The sequence below is a fragment of the Quercus robur genome, chromosome 11 (assembly GCF_932294415.1).
Source record: "Quercus robur chromosome 11, dhQueRobu3.1, whole genome shotgun sequence".
Classification (NCBI taxonomy): domain Eukaryota; kingdom Viridiplantae; phylum Streptophyta; class Magnoliopsida; order Fagales; family Fagaceae; genus Quercus; species Quercus robur.
This window is the reverse complement of record NC_065544.1, coordinates 5,733,456-5,757,103: the sequence shown is the minus strand read 5'-3', so window position 1 is coordinate 5,757,103 and position 23,648 is coordinate 5,733,456. Positions and strand designations below refer to the sequence as shown.

General features: G+C 33.9%; 2 protein-coding genes across 3 annotated transcripts; one reads left to right on the top strand and one right to left on the bottom strand.

Moving 5' to 3' along the window:
• Window positions 1-12,657: 12,657 nt before the first annotated feature.
• LOC126705855 (uncharacterized) lies at window positions 12,658-17,220 on the top strand. Of its 2 annotated transcripts, none has more exons than XM_050405077.1 (3): window positions 12,658-12,943; window positions 13,188-13,358; window positions 16,802-17,039. In XM_050405077.1, the coding sequence occupies exons 1-3, from the start codon at window positions 12,759-12,761 to the stop codon at window positions 16,929-16,931; spliced, it is 486 nt and encodes a 161-aa protein (XP_050261034.1). In that variant the 5' UTR covers window positions 12,658-12,758; the 3' UTR covers window positions 16,932-17,039. The 2 variants fall into 2 exon arrangements, with proteins under 2 accessions (XP_050261034.1, XP_050261033.1); XM_050405076.1 differs by having other exon boundaries at window positions 12,660-12,943; window positions 16,776-17,220.
• A 1,393-nt stretch (window positions 17,221-18,613) lies between these two features.
• On the bottom strand, window positions 18,614-21,740 carry LOC126706046 (nifU-like protein 3, chloroplastic). The gene is made up of 4 exons (XM_050405307.1): window positions 21,298-21,740; window positions 21,066-21,183; window positions 20,093-20,391; window positions 18,614-19,139 (listed from the first exon to the last, which is right to left on the bottom strand). The coding sequence occupies exons 1-4, from the start codon at window positions 21,415-21,417 to the stop codon at window positions 18,948-18,950; spliced, it is 729 nt and encodes a 242-aa protein (XP_050261264.1). The 5' UTR covers window positions 21,418-21,740; the 3' UTR covers window positions 18,614-18,947.
• Between the last annotated feature and the right edge of the window lie 1,908 nt (window positions 21,741-23,648).

Genomic DNA, 23,648 nt, shown 5'->3' with positions numbered 1-23,648 from the left:
TTGTTAGATGTTGCATTAAGTTTAAGTGTACCAATTTTAATTTTTGTTTCAAATTTTTTGAATTAAAGAAATCTAATTAATTATTAAAAAATATTTTTTGAGAAAAAATTTATAGATTTTTTAAAATGTGTGAAAATACCAAAAAAACAGTTATGTTTCACCCATTACACCAAATGAAACTCTAAAAATCTTAAATAAATTTTAAGAAAGCCTAATTTTTGTACTAAGGCTGCTATCCTCAAAAATTTTCCCTAAAGAGCTTTGAAATTGGCCAAGAAATCCTATTATAAGTTGGATTCTTGTTTAGAGAAAATCTCTAGTTTTCAAGCTTCCTTAACCAAATTTTTTGGCCCATTTAAAGTCAAAAGTCAGAGTTTTGGTAAACTACAACATTGTGAACCCTTTAAGTTAGTTTTTTAGCCCAACTTAAATCATCAAAATCCAATATTGGAGGCATACCCAAAATGCTAAAGCATGCAAAATTTGAAATTCTGATTTGAATTGGACTTGATTTTGGTGCAAATTTTCTTTGATTTCTTGAAACAATTGGACTCAAATTTAATTGAGTTAACAATCTTTAATTAACATTCACAGTGGTTGATTGAGAATCAGCCAGCTTGGGTTTTGGGTTTCAAAGGGAGAGGTGAGAAAGGAGGTGAGGGTTAAATAGATGAGTTTTGGGCTTTAATACAAGGGGGAAAGGTTTTATTTGAAGGGAGATAATAACATCAACTAGGGTGCGTGTTTGCTAAGCACAATCTTATATGATGGTATAATTTGATGTTTGAGTTCTTGTGTTTTGTTGGTGCAAACACAATGATAATGGAAATAACACAAAGAGAAACTGAATAATACTTCTGAATTTTATTAATTTAAAGAGAGAAATTACACAACACTATTTGGACTGGGGTGCGGCACTCGTCCTCTTTAAGGAGATTCAAGCCCCTAATTGGCTAAACTTTGTAATCGGTGCAGACCTTTTCTGACTTGTCTCTTCCAGGATACAATAGCCTAACAAGTGTCATATGGCTAGAATGACCTCTACGCAAAGTGTTCAAGTCCAAAGCTCCACCAAAAAGAACACCCTTCCTTGCCAAGAACCTCTTTTTTTTTTTTTCTTTTTTCTTTTTTGTATATTGCGGTAACTTGAATTGGGTTTGAATGAGTCTATTTATAGGCTTAATGGGCCTCATGAAATTACTACCCAAATTAATCTGATTAATTAGGTCCATTATTCTGATGTAGTGGGTGTTACAAGATTAATTGTTGGATATTAATCTGATTGGCTGTAGTTACACAATTAATGGTGAGACAAGGAGTTTCTGAAATATGAATAGGCCTAAATGGATAGTCCATTAAGTGGGTTAATAGCTCTTCATTTTCCATAATAAAAATGGAGTATTAATTCGGGCCATTTACTCACCAACAGATATGGTAATTATTCTGAATAAGCTATCAAGTAGGAGGATCCAAGATGCTGATTCATTTCCATTTTTGATACCTCCACCCTTCACCTCCCCCTTGCACACGTATCTAGCCCAATATTTGAGATAATTCATGTTAGCCTATTAATTATCACAATTAAAAAGAATAAAATAGTCTCTCTCCTTTTCAATGTGAGATTAAACATATTCACTAGCTCCTCATCTTCCATATTCACTCCCACATCTTTACATTTATGTTGTAACATTTATTCATTTTAATTATTTAATATTAAAATGCTCCAACAATCCCCCACTCATTTTAATATTAATTTTTTTAGTTAAAGAGAGATTACCAGGCAAAGACGGGTCACTATGCATCATGAAGGTGTGCTCTGCATTGAACCTTCACATAGTAAAACAGCAATCTCAACTCCAGAGTCATAGTGGTCTCCGACTTAAACTAAGATTGCTTTAGGGAAATTAAGCATCACTGTTTACACATAACAACCCATGTGTTGACATGAGCTTTTATAGCTAGCACTTTATGGCCGTGTGCTGATCTCGGTTTCACGAGTGTATTTGAGATTAAGTCCAAATCTCATAGGGAGCAACCCCACCCCCATACTCACATAGGTGAAATTTTGTCAAGGGTGCTCCTGTAATTCTGACACCCCACTCATACGAGCTACAAATTTCATTAAGAGTTATTAACTCAACCTCTCCACATTACAGGATAAATGAACTTACATCATAGGGTTGAACAATTAAAAAATTATTTACAAAATAAATAATTAAAAATAAATAAATGGTGCATTTCTTACGACCATCATATGATTTGTTTTTTGCATTAAACCCAATTCTCAGGATCTCTAGTCCTTGGGTTGGGTATCCTCATACATGGCTCATGATTCTATGGACTTTAGTCCCATCCCCCTTGATGTATTCCAAACCCTATCTTTTGCCAAGGCCTTGGTAAATGGATCTGCAAGATTATCATTAGATTTAATATAATCCACAGTTATGATGCCACTACTCAAATAAGACCGCACGATACTATGCTTTCTTCTTATAGGTCTGGATTTACTGTTGTAGTAACTTTTTTTAACTTTACCAATTTCAACAGTGCTATCACAATGAATTAATATAGGTGGAATTGGCTTTTCCCAAAGTGGAATTTCATATAACAAATCTCTAAGCCAATTTGCTTCTTCACTAGCTAAAGCTAATGTTATTAATTCAGCTTCCATTGTTGAATTAGCAATTATTGTTTTCTTTTTAGATTTCCAACAAATAGCACCATTGCTTAAGGTAAAAATATAACTAGTGGTAGAGAGAGAATCACCTGACAAAGTATTCCAATTGGCATCACTAAAAGCTTCAATCACAGGAGGGTACTTTTTATAAAATAAGCCATAGTTTTTTGCTAAGCACTCCTACTGCATATGCAATGTCAGGTCTAGTACAATCGGTAGCATAACTCAAACTACCAATGATACTAGCATAATCCTTTTGATTAAAAATCTCATCATCATTATTCACAGAAAACAAATGAACTCTAGAATCAAAAGGAGTAGCTACACTTTTGTGATCATGAAAATTATATTTTCTCAACATAATGTGATTGATCAAGATATATTCTATCATATGCTTTTGTAATTTTCATGCCCGAAATAAAATTAGTCTCACCAAGATCTTTCATATCAAAATGGCTTTTAAGCATATTTTTTGTCTCATTTATAACATGCATATTTGAGCCAAAAATCAACATATCATCCACATAGAGGCTAATAATAACATGTAAATTATTCCATGATTTAGAATAAATACATTTATCACATTCATTTGATTTATAACCATTCTCAATCATGCAAGAATCAAACTTTTCATGCCACTACTTAGGTGCTTGTTTTAAGCCATATAGGGATTTAGTTAGCTTACATACCTTGCTTTCTTGTCCAGGCTCTACAAAGCCTTCGGGTTGGTCCATATAAATCTCTTCGTCTAGGTCCCCATTTAGAAAAGCAGTTTTTATATCCATTTGATGAATTTTCAAATCAAAAATTGCAGCAGTGGCAATTAACAATCTAATAAATGTAGTTCTGTTACCAGAGAAAATGTATCAAAGAAATCAAGATCCGTTTTTTGTTTAAAGCCTTTTGCAACAAGTCTAGCTTTAAACTTATCTATTGATCCATCTGGTTTTAACTTTTTTCTAAGGACCCATTTACAACCTATGGTCTTACAACCCGATGGAAGATCTACTAATTTCCAAGTTCTATTAGAAATTAGAGATTCCATCTCATCATTTACAGCCTCTTTCCAAAAAATAGCATCAGATGATGTTAAAGCCTTTTTAAAATTTTGGAGATTTTCCTGAATGTTAAAAACATAATAATCATGACCAAAATCCTTCTCAACTCTAGCTCTTTTACTCCTTCTAGGTTCCATTTCAAAATTTTCTTGATTTTGTAGATGTGAAGTAGAAGAACTAGATTGTGACAACATATTTTCTTCACCCCCACTATTTTTCAATTTAAAAGGAAATTTTTCTTCATGAAATTGCATCACCATATTCAAAAATTAATTTGTTTTCAAGATCAAAAAATCTATAGGCTGCACTATTAAACGCATAACCAAGAAAAGCACAAGTAGTAGCTCTTATACCTAATTTTGGTATTTTAGGGTCAATAAGTCTTACATAAGCAAAACAACCTCATACTCTCAAATATCCCAAATTTGGCTTATGTCATTTCCACATCTCAAAAGGTGTGGCATGTGACATTTTATGTGGCACCCTATTCAAAACATGACATGCAATTAAAATAACTTCATCCCAAAAATGTAAAGGTGCACCAGATTCAATTAACATAGCATTTGTTAACTCAATTAGAGTTCTATTTTTTCTTTCTACCACACCATTAGAAGCAGATGAATATGGTGCAATAGTTTCATGGATAATTCCCAAAGACTGAACATATGAGTTGAATGCACTTGATTCATACTCACGGCCTCTATCACTTCTTATTCTTTTTATTTTTCCACCGAATTGATTTCAACTTCTTTTAAAAAAATCTTGAAATTTTTCAAAAACATCACTTTTATTTTTCAACAAATAAACAGTTGTATATCTTGAGAAATCATCAATAAAAGTGATAATATATTTATTTCCTCCACGAGTTAAAATTCCCTCAAATTCACATAAATCAGAGTGAATTAACTCAAGCAATTCGGTATTTCTTACAACACTTTTATGAGGCATTTTTTGTAATCTTAGCTTGACTACAAGTTTCACATTTTTCAAAATCTTTTGACAGTCTTGGAATTAATCCTAAACTACTCATGATTTCCACATATCTACTATTTATATGACACAAACGAGCATACCAAAAACTAATAGAAAAAAGCATATAAACTGAACTAGTAGATGCTTTATTATTCTCAGCATTCAATTTAAACATTCCATCACAAGCATAACCCTTGCCCACAAATAATCCATTTTTAGTGATTACATAATTATCAGATTCTATAGTTTGCTTGAAGCCAGCCTTGTTAAGCAAAAAACTTGATATCAAATTCTTCCTTATGGATGGAGTGTAAAGAACATCTTTCAATGTTAGCATGCGTCCAGTAGTGAATTTCAATTCCACCTCACCATTCCCAAGAACTTTGGTTTTGCTACAGTCACCAAGCATAACTGTTTTTTCTTCTTCAAAAGGAGTGTATAACTTGAACCAATTTTTATCATAGTAGACGTGCCTATTAGCACCAAAATCTGCCCACCACCCTTCAACATATTGGTGATATTGATGTCTATAATCATAGCCACTAAAGGCTCTTCGATTACGTTAGCCTGCGAGACAGATTCACGTTTCCGAAATTTGCAAAATCGAGCAATATGCCTACTCTTGTCACAGACAAAACAGGATCTATTAAATTGATCTAATGAAGGTGGTCCTTGGTCCTTATTGTAATTTTTATTCGGGTTTCCCCTTCCTTGAGGTCTATTATTATTTTTAAAGGCTCTTTTTTAGGCTTCAATTGACCATTTCTAGGAAAATGATTTTTTGGGAATATTATTATTGGTTGAAATAAGGTTTACCTTTGTGGTGGAATTACCATTGCTCTCTTGTGTCATGAGTGCATTTTGTCCTCTAGCCTCCTCCTCCACACGGATGTGTGTGATCAAAATCTCCAAGGATGTCTCCTTTTGTTTGTGCCGCAAAGTCTTTTGAAACTCTCTCCAAGATTGTGGTAGTTTATCAATTATGCCAGCTACCACCAAATTGTCTCCAATCTTTATGCCTTTGGATCTCAATTCTGTCACAATCATTTGAAAGTCTTGTGCTTGATCCACCACCGATTTTCCATCCACTATTTGGTAACAAAAAAATCTACTAGCAACATACTTCTTGATGGAAACTAAATTCTTCCTCACTCATCTCATCGGTAGAAACCTTTGATGGATTCTTGTCAGTGAGGATATAGGCAACTTTGAGAAGACTCAAGTAGAAGAGGACCTTTCCTTTCCACCTCTTGAAGTGGGCTCCCTTAAAGCGAAAAGGTTTGTTGAGATCTCCAATAGGCTCATTTGGTTTCTCTTGTGTAGGCTCCATGTGTTGAGATCTCCAATAGGCTCATTTGGTTTCTCTTGTGTAGGATCCATGTGTTGAATCTCCTTAAAATTGTTGGTGCAAACACAATGATAATAGAAATAACACAAAGAAAAACTAAATAATACTTCTGAATTTTATTAATTTAAAGAGAGAAATTACACAACACTATTTGGACTGAGGCGTGACACTCACTCTCTTTAAGGAGATTCAAGCACTTGGTTGTGTATATTGCAGTAACTTGAATTAGGTCTGAATAAGTCTATTTATAGGCTCAATGGGCCTCACGAAATTACTACCCAAATTAATCTGATTAATTAGGTCCATTATTCTGATATAATGGATGTTACAAGATTAATTGTTGGATATTAATCTAATTGGCTGGAGTTACACAATTAATTGTTTGATACCTCCACCCTTCACCTCCCCCTTGCACACGTATCTAGCCCAATATTTGAGGCAATTCATGTTAGCCCATTAGTCACCACAATTAAAAAGAATAAAATAGTCTCTCTTCTTTTCAATGTGGGATTAAACATTTTCACTAACTCCTCATCTTCCATATTCACTCCCACATCTTTACATTTATATTGTAACATTTATTCATTTTAATTATTTAATATTAAAATGCTCCAACATGTTCCATTGAATTTCTTGAGCCAAGTTTCTATGATTATAGTTGAAGTTCTAAGATATTGCATCAATTTTTTACTAATTAGTACTTTTTTATCTTGTTTTCTCTTGTCCTTTTATTTGCCTTTTGTTTTAGGAGAAGAGAGACATAAAAAGAGACAAACAGTAATGGGTAGATCAAGTGATTTTAAGCCAAATCACAGGTAGGTTTACTTTATTTTATTTTATTTTATGAGTAAGCAGATTTTTCCAATAGAAGCAAAAGTACAGATTACATACATGCTGCAAACCAGTAATACCCGAATATATGCGCATAATAATAATGATAATGTAATACATACTCTGCAACAAGGAAAGCTATTAATCAAAAAAAAAAAAATCAAAAAAAAAAAAAAGGCAAGCTATTTTCTCCTCCAATATCACACAATCAAGCTCCTTAAAAACCTCATAACAATAATCACAAAATTCTCCCCCTATATCAAACAATCAAGCTCCTCAAAAATTTCATGAACAAGCCCATGATAGTCACAAAAGTGATTCCAATCGATTTTCTTCTCCAAAAACTTCACCAGCTGCTCAATTGTTTCTGGATTTTGGAATTATGAGATGACCTACCACCCTTGTCTTTGTTGATATTTCTAGAGGCAAAAGTCCTCTGTCCTCCACGCACTGATGCTATGGCACGGCAATTTTGATCTCTGAAATGTCAAATCACTGTCTTTACTAATCATGGCCCGGTTATCTTTCTCCTGGAAAAACAAACTTACTTTAAAATGGTTTTGCATTCTACCAATAGCTTCTAATACATAACACGGATGTTTGAAACATCTCAAACAATGCAGCAACACACAGGCTACAACAGTATTTCTTTTAATCAAATAGTATTCCAATTATTGAAGGTGAAAAGAGGAGAATCGGCAGTAAGTAGTAACACTTTTCTTTACCAATAACACCAAACATACATTATTAGAACATAAACTCTTAACTAAAGATAAAATTGGAGGTTGAGAAAAATTATGAAATAATAGAGATGTACCTTATTCGTTGGCTATTTTGCAAGCAGAATAATTTAAATTATTAGGAAAAACATATTCACTTGTATTAACACTTTGCTAGGCTATCCATCATTCATTGTTTTGCATGATCTTATGAAATCTCGCCAAAACTTTAAACGAAGTATCCCTGCCCAAATTTGATAAACAGAACACAGAGCCAACCAAATATTCATTCTCTTGCTCTATAAACCAAAAACAGCAAGTTGCCTAGTCATATGAGAGTAAACAAGTAAAGTTCAGATTAGATGAAATCAGTAGAGTATTTATTGTGGACCATTTTTTATCAGTAACAAATAAATTTAGTAAAAAAAAAGGATATGCCAAAGCTAATAAAGGCATATTTGTCTTCTATAAAGGTTTTCTTATTGCTATGAAGAGTTAATATAAAATTAATTTCACTTGTAAAGTAGAGAATCAAGAAATGGTGATTGTTACAAAAACGTGTTGTTGCTTACGATCACATGGTCTACATATACCATTTGTGGAAAATCAATCATGGTGACCTTCTCATCATCATCAATCTACAGAGCAGAAATATAGAGAAATAATTACTGGTTTACCAGTAAGCTGAGTAATTCAGCTGAAAAAACATTTTGGATATCATGTCAATCCAACAAATGCGTTAATAACCATGACATATATATGTTGTAAAATAATACAAGAACATGGCTACCACATGTTAGGTTCCCAATTATGCAGCTCTTAAGATGCAAATAAATGATACTGCAGAGTGGCTTAGTTGCACACCATAATATTGATTGAATTCATTAAAGTCACAATGAATGAAGCCCTTTCCTACCAAACGAATAACAAGACCAATGATTGTTTCGAAACCAACAAGACTATAATCAAATTCACTTTTTGCAGAGAAACAGGACAAAGAAAGCCAATTGTGACTAGTACGACACCCTAAGTAACCCCGCTTAGTCTGTACAGTTTCATGCCTAGGAGCATACCATCTTCTCTTAAAACCTCGAAGATATCTTAAAGAAAAGAATATGAATTAAACACTCAGTGCTAACATTTGAATAAGAATAACAACAATAAATAGTTGAAGAAGAGGTTTTGCATAGAATAGCAAGATAAGAAAAAGAGACCGGATTCTTTTCCAACGCCAATTTTACAGCCAATAGAAGCAAACACTCCATGTTTAAGCATTGTATTGATACCAAGAAAATCATGACCAAGGCAGCTGAGGCGATACTCATCATCTAGCAGAAGAGAACACATGGATGCTCTTTGTTATGTTGGACAAAATTCAAACTATATATATTGAGAGTAATGCAATGCAATGCAAAGCAAAGCAAAAGTGACTCACAATTATTTGGAAGAGTCATGGTGCAAGAGCTTATACTTAAGGTGTGTTTGGATACCGTTTATTTTACTGAAAATGAAAAATTATTGATGAAAGTATTATAGATAAAGTAAAAGTTGATTGAAAAAGTACAGTGGAACCCATAAATAGTGTCAAAAAGTGTAGTGGTGCCCATAAATAGTACCAAAAATAAGCTGAATAATGAAATAATTTTAATTTTTAATTCTAAACCAAACGCACACTTAAGCAACTTCCTCAAAACATCATTAGGGAACCTAGGCCTACAAAGTAGGACTGATACTCCTAATAAGTAGTAAGCATTAATTAAAAATAGAATAAAATAAAAATTATGGAAGTGCCATTTGATTGAGGATAATGTCTCTTACACATACGTCTTGTTGCGTGCATATGCCATATAGTAAGGAACTTGATTGTATGATATAGGCTTATTTTATTTTTTAAAATTTGAAATAATAATAAAATTATTATTTTATTTATTAACTGTTTTGAAGTTACCAAAATGAACCTGTTTTGGGTGTCTAATGGATTAGTTTAATGAAGGCTAACGAAAATCCTTAATTGAAAGTTTTTTAAACTTAGAAAACTCAATTGAACAAAAGTAAAGTTGAATGCTTGAAATGAATTCTAGTGAAATTTAGAAAGTGAGTTTTGCATTTGTGCCTAAAAATAATATAGTAATTATGTTTCCTTTTCACTATTATTATTAAATTTTGCATGTGAACAAAATTTACCAATGATACTAATTAACCCAACCCTAAAAAGACTTGGTAAGGTTCATAAATTTTGCACCCATTTAGTCCCAATCCAATCGATCTAATCCTTTGTTAAGTCTACCTTGGACCATTTGAAGAAAAAAGTGAGAGATTCAAGATTTTTAAGTTCGGACTGAGATTCAATCAAAATCAAACCATGATAACGTTAAAATTAATTTAATAGTAATTAAAATACAAATAAAAGTATTAAAATTAAAAAAATTTAAAAATTTTACTTTAAAAATATCTTTAAAAATTAAACAACTATCAAATGAATTTCACCATTTTTTTTTTATAATTTCAATAAAAAACAAAAAAACAAAAACAAAGTATAAACAATTATAACAAAAATTGTGTTTAGTAATCTTTCAAATAAAAAATATTTTAGTCTAAAAAAAAATTATTTTCAAAACATATATTTTAAAATTGCATATTCACATGTAAAAGCATAATTCTTGAACCACTGATAAAATTATAAAATAATAATAGATTAAGGGAGAGGTAATATGATAAATTGAAAAACTATAATCTAAACTTAAAATAAATATAATATGAAATCTAAGAATGTCTCAACAAAGGACTTGGTTTGGGGGTTAATATGTTAGTATAATCTTTAGTAAAAGGGTCGTGCTAAGAGCATTCACATTGAGAATGGTATATGCCATATATTGGTTCAATTTAGCATAAAAGTTCAAAAACCCCACTGCATTTGGACTTGTAAATGTAGACTAGGGGTGTCCATAGAACCCGTTCACCCGCTCAACCCGCCGAACCCGAACTACCACCACCCGAACCAACCAATCCGACGGTCGGCGGCGGGTCACCACCCACAGAACCCGATCCCTTCGGGTCGGCCTACGGGTTTCCTCCCCAAAAACCCGAGCCACCCGACCCGACCATAAAATCAACAAAATCTGGTGAGATTGAAAGGTTTTCCGACAAAGAGCTACTTGAAATCCACCAGATCCGACGATATTTTTTATTTTCCGACGAAGATCTACTTGAAATCCACCAGATCCGGCGAGATCTCGTCAAGATCTACTCCTGATTCGACAGACCCAGCCAAATATCGACCAGATCTAGACCGATCCGGCGAAATATCGGCATCGGCGGCGAAATATCGGAACCAGCGGCGAAACCCGAAACCGAACCGACACCAACCCGAAACCCGACGGACCCGAACCAGATGACTCGACCATTAAAACGGGTCGGTTTCGATTTCGATTTTTACCCACCCGAAAAATTCAGGTCAGGTCTGAGTCAGGCACAAACCTGACCCGACCCAACCCGTGGACACCCCTAATGTAGACTATTGCAAAAAAAATTTGCAATTCTACGTTGTAGAATCGCACTGTAGCACAATTGTAAAACTAAATAATAGTTTTTTATTCAATCTGACTTTTTCTCTCTCTTTATTTTCTATTTTTTTCGGTCCTCTCTCCACGTTCAGTGATTCTCTCTCTCCTTCAGTCCTCTCTCCCTCACGCCAACTCTGTCTCTCCGTCTCCTACTCCCTATTTCTCTCAATGTGCAGTGGTGGCCTGTTTATGGTGGATCTCAGCGTGGCAAGGTCACTGTGGTGGTTTTTTTTTTTTTTTCCTATGAGGTCACGACGTGGTGAGATCTGTGGGTCGTGGCAGAGGTGGATGAGGCGAGCAAAGGAGGGTTGTGGCAGAGGTAGGTCTCTCTCTTTCTCTCTGAATGTCTCTATCGATTCACCTTCACCCATCTCCAAATCCCTTTGCTGATTTACTCATCTCATAAATACAACACTCTAGATAGCTCTACCCATCTAACTCTTCACTCTATCCTCAAGGGTTTTTGGGTTTGGTTAAGATTTTGTTTGCAAAGCTCCGTCGATGTTGGGGGTTTTGAAATAGCAAAACTTGATTCAAAGGCAAAACCACATCATAGTGGTTCTTTTTTTTTTTTTTTTGGGTTGCAACCTGGGTTGTGTTTTGTGTTCTGGGTTTTGGAGTTCTGGGTTCTGTGGTTTTTTTTTTTTTTTTTTTTTGGGTGACCGATGCCTAAAGGAAAAGGTGGGTTGATGGTGGTGATTGCACAGTGGAGGCGCGGCGCTAGAGGTTGAGGGAGCTTGTGAGCTTGTGAGACCCACTGATACTAGTGGTAACAAGTTGTTGATGAGGAACTGAGAGTGAGTGAGAACTAGAGAGAAGCACAAAGAAAGAAAAAAAAATGGTATGGTATGGTTAGACGAAACAAATGAAGATGGAAGATAAAGAAATGAGAAAACACGAAGAAAAAACAAAAATGAAGATGGAGTATAAAGGAATGGGAAAACACAAAGATAGAAAAAACAAAAATGAAGATGGAAGATAAAGGAATGGGATGGAGGAGTCTGGAAGAAGGTGAAAAGTAAAGGTATGGAGGAGTCTGGAAGGTACATACGCGTGTGGAGGAGAAAATTTGGAAAAAATAAAAATATATATTTTATTGTGTAGATATATTATTTTAATGAATAAAATAAATAAAAATAAAAATTGAGATGCTGTGTGTATGTAAAATGGTATTGTATAATTGATAAAGTAAACTTTTGAGATTGTAAAATAAAATAAGATAGGATTTGCAGATATGAATGCTCTAACAAGGGTCATGCAAATATGAGAATCTCACATTTGCAATTTTTACCATTTAAATTCGTCTAAAAAATAATTTGGAATGACCCATTAATAGTTATAAAATAAAATAAAATTGATAATCGAGTATCACATTTTTTATTTATTTTTTAAAAATTCGTATCAGCCAAAAATATCTTACCACGTGGCAGACTCAGCACCATGAAAAGGATAAGACTCTTCATTTCATTTCAGAAGAAAGATTAAATTTTTCTTTAAAAAAAAAAAATCTCAAGGCGGTGGCAGTAGGAGACAATGAGTAGAACATAACTACATTTTCCAAGAATCTGGTGTTAGTTATTGGTTACAATAATGTTATTGCCAACAACAAATATGTCATCCTTAACCATAGCCTCATCTCACCAAAGCTTCCCTACCAACACCCTCAGTAATCCACCTAACCACTACAAACCCAGCACAAAGATTCTCTACTCTGCTAAAACTATCTCATGCAGACATCCATCTCATGATGACGAACAAGATTCTGATTCTCCAAGGTAATCTCATCATTTTTAAGGTAGTTCCTTCAATTGGGTATTGCTTCTTTGGTTTCCTTTTCAACCTGTTGTGTTGTCTTTATCATTGTTATATTATTAGCTTAAGTTGTTAGTTAGAAAATGGTGAATTTAATCTTTGTTTTAACACTGCTGGCTTAGATTTTTTCAGCTTTGAACTGAGAATCACTTGCTCTGATACCATGATAAATTATTGATTTTGTGTGCTGTGTATTGGGGTTTTTAGGAAGAATGAGAACCCGTTGGCAAAGCTGGCAATAGTTACACTGGCAGCTGGGGTGTTAACACTGGGCTCAGTTCATGATGCATCAGCTGCAAAAACTGGTGGCAGAGTTGGGGGGCAGGCTTTTCGGTCAGCGGCTCCTCGCCCACCCCCTAGAATCAACAATAATTCGAGGTAACTTGAATACAAATTGCACTGTTTCTGAGATTTGGTTGAATTTGTTAGTACCCAGTATTAGTTATCACATTGGTTGGACTTATTTATTCAAGAAAGACTTTGTAATGAGAAAATCATTCTAATAGACTTGAAGATATTAGCTGAACATGCTTGATTATTATACGATACGTATTTCAGTTGGAAAGTGCTGTTTATCAGATATCATTGGTCCCCTTAACAGTGAGAGTTATTAATTTATATTTGGGCTTGTAATGCGAAAGAGTATCAAGATGTTACTTCCTCATAAGATTGATTGTGAACACTATGATGGGCCTATGAAAGATCTCAACAACTAACGATAAGAACAAAACAATATTAGAAGAAAGAAGAGACAACCACACACGAGATGTAATAAAAACATGGTTCAACCTTAGGCCTACATCCATGACTGTGAAAAAGAGAAAATTTAACTGAGAAGTTGGGAAATCAAAATAGTGGGGCAAAGGCACTCTCACAAAACAAAAACCCCAAATACACCTTACCTTCACATGGTTATGACTTCATTAGAAAACAAAGAGCTAGTTGTGTGTGTGTGTGTGTGTGTGTGTGTATATCTTCACAAGGCTGAGGTGTACAGGGAAAACGTTCAAAAGTCCTTAACCAAATAGGACTTGGAGAAGGCGTGACTTCCAAGCCAAATCAGTAATCTAACCAACCTAGGTCAAGGTGTGCGTGTTGGTGGTTAAATACCTAAATTTGGTATTGTCTCTAAGAGGAGTAACAAGGCTTGAAAATTGAAGGCTTCATGCTATAATAGAAACTAAAATGCCAGTTCTTATCCATCTTCCCGATTTCTCAAATGGAGTTTTTGAATCATCATGACATGGCAACTATAATTTGTTTATACTGAAACACAAGTGCGACTGAAGTTGGTCTTAATCCAAGTTAACATGATTAAAAATCTGTGTACTTAAAGTGGTGACAAGTATGGGCAACACTTCTGGGCTTTAGAATGGTCAATATATATATATATATATCAATTTGCAACTCAGATGGAATAAATTTTAGACAAGTGTGGTAAAGGTTCTGTCATGAGGAGAAGGAATCAATCTTTTGTGACAGTTGCAGTGACTTTTAAATTTTGCTAGAAAATGGAACTCCGGGATAAAATCTGAGAAGTGATCATGATCTGTGTGCAGGTGAAAATTGATGATTAGAGATGTTGCTTTTTAGTTACAAACTGCCCTGTTAACTTACACACAGCTTCAAAATTCTGTCCTACTGGATAGTGATTGTACTCCAGAACTCTGATTTGTGGCCCTCAGTTAGTCCACTTGTCTCTGTGGTTTAGTTTGACTTAGTTCAATCATGTTCTTCATTCCCTTCTATGGTCAGACATGCTACAATACCAAAATTGCCTTAGAATATATTCCTTGACATTATCCCTTAATGACAACTTATAACTTAGCCTCTTTTAAGGATTATAAGATATTTCTTGTTCAATAGATCTGTCTCCTACATTAACTAGCTTAGTGGTATGCGGTTATGTAATAGACCCTATCAGTATTTGATAGAATTAGACAACAAGTATGATGTAGAGAAACCTTAGAACTTAATAGTCCCTATGAAACATCCAACAACTGGATGTCTAGAGTATCTAAGATTGCAAGGTAAACAATTTTTCTTTAGCAATGTGCTTGCCATTAATAATTTACAGCTATGACAGAAATCCCTTTTGATTCCAACTTAATTTTATTGAAAATTGTACTTGAAATTCAGAAAAAAAATATATATATATCATAAGATATATACAAATTGTGTAATAACCTCATGCAATGAAGGGCTTTCACATGTCAGTTTTCCACAAATTACAGCCTTGTTTTCTCAAGAATCGCGTGGTTCACTCCTAGAAATCTGTGGCAGCATTGATGTCTCTTACCATTTTATTTCTCGCCAGTCCCTTCTACATCCAAATATCATGAATTTCAGGCTCCAAGGAGCACTATATGTTTAATGGCTACTTAGCATCATTCTTTAGGGTCTGTAGCAAGTAGCAATTGCTTTATCCCTCTCTGAACAGCAAGTTGTACCTTGGCACCCAACTTATGATGTTGTTCTGACACAGGATGAGTTGCCTAAGTGAACTAGTGAAGGTATACAGAATCTTACTTTCATGAACCCTCAACAAACCAACACTCCGCTTGTCATTGCTGAGAGATATAATCCCAATTTAGAAATTAGCAAGCAAGATCAGGATGCCTCAAAGCTCCTGAGACACCAAGCCAATGAGACCAGGGGAAAGGAATGAAACTCACTATCAAAAGGAACATATTTGCATATAATACAAGTCTTCAGTAGAAACCAGGAGCAAACTTCCAGCTACTCTAAGAGGCTCCATTCTATAAATTTTCCTCATCTTCCCATAAGCCTTACTTTGCTCCTAAATCCTCTGCTGCATTAGCTACCAGAAATTCCTTAGGAAGAAAAGAAGATAGGGACACTAAAACTCCCTCGCTGCTAAAGGTGACAAACCACAGCAATTAAAGCATCTTCCAAATTTTCCTTTTTCTTTCTTATTTTGTAACACAGTCCGACATGAATATAAATGATGGTAACAAATTTGAGTGGGAAAAATTTTCATTGAAAGTTATAGAAAAATTTGGGGCTAGAAATTTGTTACCCGTGGAATAATTTGGATTTTAGGATTTAATAAGGAAAATGATGGTAACAACTTAAAAAGTAAAGGAAATTGAGCTTCACAGAGTTATGCATACAAAGTAACAGGTTAAATGATCACTTGTGTAATTTTGGGAAAACTAGGAGACTATTCAATTATGAGTGATTAGATATTGCTTGCTCACGCCCAGCCAAAAAAAGAAAAGAAAAGAAGAAGAAGATATTGCATGCTCACTATGGCTCATTAGTTACAAAACAAGTTTAATTTGTCTAGACACCATAGGCTTTCCCATATAAAAAGTTTCAGCCAAATAGCAGTATGGGATCTATTAAAAGAGGAAGTTTCTTACTTAAATGAGAAAGGAAAAAAGAAATTATGTCCAACAGAAATAAGATTTCCTAATTGTACTTAATAGCTCAGAATGATTAAATTCAAGCAACTCGAAGTCATGTTTCATGGAATGGATCTTCCATTGACTGTATGGGAGATTATTGTAGCTTAGCACGTCTTGAAGCACAGAAGAATATCCTTATGCTGATAGTATTACCAGTATTCAATGCTGAATAATTTTTTAAATAAGTTTGTTTGGGTTATAAATGGATATTGTATTGGCTTCTTTTATCCATCACATGGTGGATCATTGTAAGAATTTTAAATAAAATTCTTCATTTATATTGTCTTTTTCTTGTTTCTATTTTGGTTCTCATCTAAAATTCTTCATTTATATTGTATTGGCTACTTAATAACTTTATTGGCAGGACCAACATTTACATTAATCCTCCAGTTGCCCCACCTTTAGTCGGTGGGTACGGGTATGGTTATGGCGTACCATTCTTTGGTGGCTGGGGTTGGTCACCATTTTCGTTCTTTGCACCTGGTCCAAGTGTCGCCGTTGGCATTGGAGGTGGATTTGATGTTTTAGCACTGTTTCTGTTTCTTGGTGCTGTAGCTGCTGTTGTGAGAAGATTCGTTCGATCAAGATTTGAAGATGATGATGATTACTAGTGGCAGATAGAACTTTTTTTGATGCTTTAATTATATAAGTTTTACTTAAGTGGCTACAAGACACGTTCATCTAGCCACCAACCTGTATTTGTAACAATTATTATGTAATATAATTGTGCTAGAGAAGAGAAACACTTGTAATTCTCTGTTTACAAGAACTTATAACAGTATAAATGCAGTAATTTATTTTGTTGACTACTTGTGCTGCCCCTTCTTCATTGATAGTGACTTTGCCAGGTTCAAGGGGGGCTAGTCTTCTTTTTTGTTGATCAAGCCGCTTTCCCTCATCCCATTCGTCCAGCCCTCTTCACAAACTTGTACAATCGATGCCACAAAGATAGCCAACTCGAATTCAAACCTGACATTCTGTGACATCAATCTCTCAATAAAGATTTTTAAAGGGATGACCAGTGGGAATCGGGGGTACATTAATCCCTCCAAAGATTTTAAAAATCTGCAGATTTTAAAAATTTGCTGTGGCTAAATTGATACTTCCTAGTGTTTTAAACAAAGATGTCTAAGGTTTAAATAATGTAGCATATGCTAGTAATGCATTTAAGGGGAGAGATGATTGTCGGTGTGAGGGAGACTTTAATTTGGTTCTCTAAATTAAAAGAGAAATTACTAAAAACATCAATTCATATTTGATATTTGATACTTGATGAGTTTAGTTCTTTACAAGAGTATAGGCTACACATTTTAAAAGGTAATACTTAGTTTTTGTAAAAAAATTTATTCTTTTTGTTCTTAGCATGTACCTACACAACAATTGATAAGAGATAGGTGAATGATATCTAATGTTTTATCCAAAACCTTAGCAATTTTTTGTCAAGCTTGATGTATACTTTCAGTTGTGCATGTAAAATCACCTCTTTGAATCTTCATTTGTATTTATAATATTTTTTGTACAACTCTATATAGCAGAACACATGGTATGCGCCAAAAAAAAAAAAAAAAAAAAAAAAAAAAACCTTAGTCATTTGAATTTTAGTCCAATCACTCTAAAGATAAATTACAGGGTCTGCCATCGGTTGGTCCAATTGTTGCTATACCACCAGTTTTAGTCTCTCTCCTTTCTTTCTGGTTAACCTCAATACTGAAATGATTTTGTGTGAATTCATTTTCCTTCCTTTTTTACTCAGCAACTATCTATAAGAGAGGCTCCCATGCAGCAGATGAAAACTGAATTCTTTGATGCTCCTTGGCAGCAGCTAGATTCACAAGTCTGACATTGTCATTCATCATAAGAACAAGAACACCCGCATTCATCCTCATATCAATCATAAATGAAAAACCTAAGCCCCTAAAGCTTAAATATGCGTACACATAAAGTTAGCTGTTTGATTGGAGAAAGAAGTACTGAAGTAACAACCGGCTAGAGTGTAGCTATAATCACTTTGTATAAACACCTTTCCACACCTATTTTGACCTTGAAATCACCTACCAGAAACATTGAGAAGGAAATGAGCAGCTTTCATTATACATATTGAGCAATCTGCCTCCATTATTTTGAGCTATAACCAATTGACATTGAAGCTTAAAATCAGTCTTCCTTGGAGGATCTCTATCTTGCTTTGTAAAGCAATTAAAATAGCATGAACCAGTATGACTGAACAAATTGGTTTGAAATCACAATTGCTTAGAGTAGATAAGCAATAAATCTAGTCCCTCAGCCATCAGCCATGGACTTCAATGACATTCTTACCATATGGAAAGTACTAAAGTTCTAAGTAATTACATCATGCCACCCAGCTCATTTTCTTATAAATTCTGAAGTACATGGAAAGCATGTATCAGAGCTTAGGAGGTAACTTGATATTTCCAAGTTGAAAATTTTTTATGACCAGTTACATTCTGAAACATATGAATGTAAAGCTATATTCTGATTGTCATAGACAATGTTTTTCAGTTTATATGTTATTCACTTATTCTATCAGCTGGACAGCTGCAATGGAAGGTATTTTTTCCCTCAATTTTTGTGTTAGAGCAACACGGACTGTCATAACTCCAGCTGCAGGTCCACTAAGCCGAACATTGACAATATAGTCATTGATTTGAATAAGCTCAAGAATTCCACCTCCTGTACCCGCAAGGTATGGTCTAATCTCATCAAGAACCTGAAAAGAAGAAGAAAAAAAAAAAAAAAAACCAATTTAAGCTCTGATTCATCATTTTTTTTTTTTCCTTTTACATCCCCCATGCCCCAACCACAAATATATCATAAGCTGTCTAAATCAATATTTAGGTAATAATAATCAGCCATAAAGATATGATCAGAAGAACTTACAGAAACTCATTATTGGAAGTCATCACTACTCATCAGTGAATGACTAATTACAACTATATCCATTGCAGAGACATGAATAAACAGCAAGCAGTTTGATATTACTGATTTGTTACCAAGAAGTTGAAATTTTGACCTTGTTCTACATGTGAGATTTCCTGGTCCAATTGACTAGTTCATGCATTTTAGTGAGCCTTATGGATTCAAGTTTCCAATCGATGTTTTACTTCTGCAGTCCCCAGTCAGTTATTGTGAAAATAGTAATAATACGAGATGTTTAAAAAAATATTGAAACCCATATCAATTAGCATATTTGTGTAAGTTGTGCTACTACAGTAAAACTTCAATTTCAACTTCCTTGCAAGATCTGTAGTAACTATCATTTGAAGTTGCTTTTAGTTTAAGAGAACTTAGGAAATTCTAATCTGGTCCATGTGGCAGCTTGTATGCTAGAAGAAGAATCATCAATCATGCTTCATTTGAAATTGGAAATCATGTCTTGATTCTTGTTTTCTGATAAGCCCAAAAAAGATCCTTGGGTTCACCCACTCTGATTTTTTTTTCTTTTTTCTTTTTTCTGACAAATCTTGAATACATCACCCTCATCTAAATGGAAAAACCCTATCAGTTAAAGTGTCCCTATAACATTTTAACAAGCCTCTTGTACTACTCCAACTTAGTTCCAAAAAGTTCTTCTATGAAATGTAGTGATGCAAAATTTGCATGAAACAATTTCATGCAATTGATAAATATATTTTATGTAAATTAGAGGTCCACTTTTCTAACCTTTTCGACATTCTCCTCATTGAGCTCAAGTCCTGTCTCTCTGTCTAGGATCTGCTCCACGTCCATAATTTCAGGTATTTTATCTCGAAGACGAGTTTCAATTCCCATCTTTAGTGTCATAGTTGAGCTTGGACATGATCCACATGCTCCTTGTAGCTTTAGTACGACAACAAGGCCATCTATCTCATGTAAAGCCACATTCCCTCCATCAGCCATTAATCCAGGTCGTACTTCATCCAAAACCTTCTCTACATTCTCTTCAGTTAATGGAAGGACACAACTTGGTGAAATCACAAGCCCTTCAACATTTGAAAATCATTCAAAAATCAAAACCTTGATCAAATCTCTTATTCAATCCGGTTTCATTAACCCACCATAGCTTAAGAAAAGGGGGGGAAAAACAATTTGATATCTTAATTCTTTTCCATTATAATTTTAATAAATTCAGGAGTTAGTCTCTCCAAAAAAATTGGGGGTTAGACTGCCTGCCAATTACCTCTGGTAGACCCAAAAAAAAGCTGCCTACCAATTATGACTCTTTTTATTTTAATTATAATTTTGATAAATCAAACCTTGTCATAGTTTAGTTAAGGTTGATTTGGGATTCAAAATGTAAACTTTTTTTTCCTTGCATTTCATAATATCATTGTTTTAGAAGAATACAAAAGAAAATTGATTAAATAAGCCAAATGTTCAACCTCCTATGTGAAAATTATCGTTCTTAACCTTTCATTTTAACATGAATAGTTGTCATTCTTTATCAATTTCAAAAGGGTCCCTACCACATCAATTCCTTTAAGGGATTAGTATTAAAGTTCCATAAGAAAAGCATTTGCCATGAAACAAACATTTGGACCCCATTTAGTTCTAATTCTTAAAATTTACTTCATCACAGCAACCAAAAACAGCTTTCTACAACAGATATACATCCCGACAATATTCACAATTTACATTGGTAATTCATAAGACTTACCTGCTTGAAACCTACGAGCTCGACTTGAAGAGAAGCCGAGGAAGTGTCTGCTATTGAACTGACCTCTAAGAAAAGAACTTTGTTTTGATGAAAAACCTCTGGAATCTGAAATGGGTTTCTAGCGAGAGTGTACAAAAACTGAGTCAGTCAATGAACCATCATGAATTATGCATATAAACCCAATACCAAAAGAATATTGTATCAATGAAATTGTTGAAAGAGTTGTAAGAACCTTGAGAACTGCTAAATGGGAAGCTGAAATCCTTTCATATTGTTGAAGGGAATTGCTAGATATTGCAGTGGTTGGTGTTGCTTTGAGACCCTGTGGTTGGTTTAAGAGTGCACCCACCATTGAGAAAATAGTGGGTAGCAAATAGCTATATACCCTTTTGGTCTTTCTCTAAAATGAATCAAAAACTAATACCAAATTTAGAATTTTGTTGCATAACTTTCGTTGTTTTTCTGGTTTTGTGTTTGTAGTTCAGACAGTTATGATGTCTGCAGAAGCAGGCATGGTGGGAATGTTGATAGTAAGTGTGTTGTGATTGGCTGATAATATGAATATCATGATAAAAGAAAATTGGAAATCACTGCCAAACTGATTATTGTGTTCCCAAACTCTGTGGATAGAATCTGAGTTGCTATGAAACAAATGAAGCCACGTTGTATAGACAACCTCTCTCTCTCTCTCTCTCTCTCTCTCTCTCCACTGTTTAAAGGATAATATATACTTTAGAAATTGTTCTGGGCCTTTATACCTTTTAGTGTCCAGGCCCAAACAATATATTCCACAGATCCAATCTCATATAAATCCATGTATTGGGTTTGGATGAGTGTCATTTTTTTTTTTTTTAAGATAATATGATTTGAAACAATGGGAGAGAAGTTTCTATCTTAGTTATCTTAATAAAATAAAATAATTAATGTCAAATAAGTAATATCATTTAGCTACAAGGCTCTTGGTTAGATTGACTTATTTTAATCTTTTTCAAGTTTTTCAAAAAATTTAATCCAAACAATTTATTTTGTTAAAAATTATAATAAGTCCTAAGTTCCTAATTTAACATGATAATTGAGTCAGTTACATCAAGCATCTACCTCCGCTAAGACACTCTCTCTCTCTCTCTCTCTCATCCTTAATTTCTTGAAAGGATTCTACCTCGATTCTAGTTGGAGTTGATTTCTGAATTTCCACACACACACAACACTGCACCCTATATTATGGCCAAGAAAAGGAAAAAGTAACCAAAAACATATTCAAAGTGAGTTTAGTTCAACTCTTTGAAACTGTGCTTTTTGAAAAAGTTCAATATAAAATTGGGATTTTTTAATTTATTTTTAAAGTAGAGTGTTTGGTAAAAACTTCAAAACATGCTTTTTTTTAAATAAATAAAAAATCTAAGTGTTTGGCTAGCACTTATAAAAATAACAATTTGAGTTGTAAATTACCCAAAAAAAAAAAAATGTATACATAACAAAGTTTTTATTATTATTATTATTAGGGTCCGGTTAATGTGTGCCCTAAGGGCACACATTAACCCATCCATTTATGGAAATATTTTATGAAGAATTGAAAAAGTTGTAAAAAAAAGTTGGTAACTTTTTTCATTTTTCCATAAAAAATATCCTAAAATTGTTTATTAATGTATGCCCTAACGACACACATTACTAAAACCCTTATTATTATTATTATTATTATTGTGGTAGTTATTTTCTTAGTGTCATAATTATTTGTTTTTGTGAGATCTAAGTTGACCATTTGCATGTTTTATGTTTATAATAGAGGGATAAAGTTGGGTTTTTAAGAAAAAAACTGAGGGAAAATTAAGAAAATAGGTGTACTTTACGACAGTAACATTTATGTTTTAAACTGACGCATTTATTGTGATTTGCAATCGCAGTTTAAAGGTTGCAACGTGAAAAATAAAAAAAATAAAAAAATAAAAAATAAAAAGGTTCTGAGGGGATAACGTGCTTTTAAAATTCGTTATTGGACACACATTTTCATAAATTGGGTTGGTGAATGCACATTTTAGACCCTTAAAATTGAACCAAACGGGCACTCAAAACAATCTAAAATATTATGCTATTCTATCACATTTTTTAATAATGTTAAGGATCGATTATTGTCCAAATCTTTGGACGTATGAATATTATAGAAGGGCTATTTTTCCCCCTATTTTCCACACAAGTTTCTAGATTTATTGTTTGCTTGCCGTTGTGGAAGAAATAACAATGATTTTATCTCTTGAGAGGAAAAGGTTTGCACTAGAGTTAGAGGGAACTTTATTAGTCCACTTGGGCTAAAGTTTTGACGGGCAGCACGAAGATTTCAACCCTAAGGTCCATATAGGGTTCCATTTTCTCATTCTTGGGCCCAACCTCCTTAACTTTTGATCCTGGGCAAAAAAACATTGGTAGGGCCCTTTCTTTTTCTTTTTCTAGGGTATTGATGGGGCTTACATTGCAAGGCCTACTTTACAGCCAGACCTCATTGTTCAGTTCTACCATACCAGTGTGTGTGGAAAATCTTTTCCGAATTTTGAATTGGAATTTAGGAAACTGACAAAAAAAAGGAAAAAC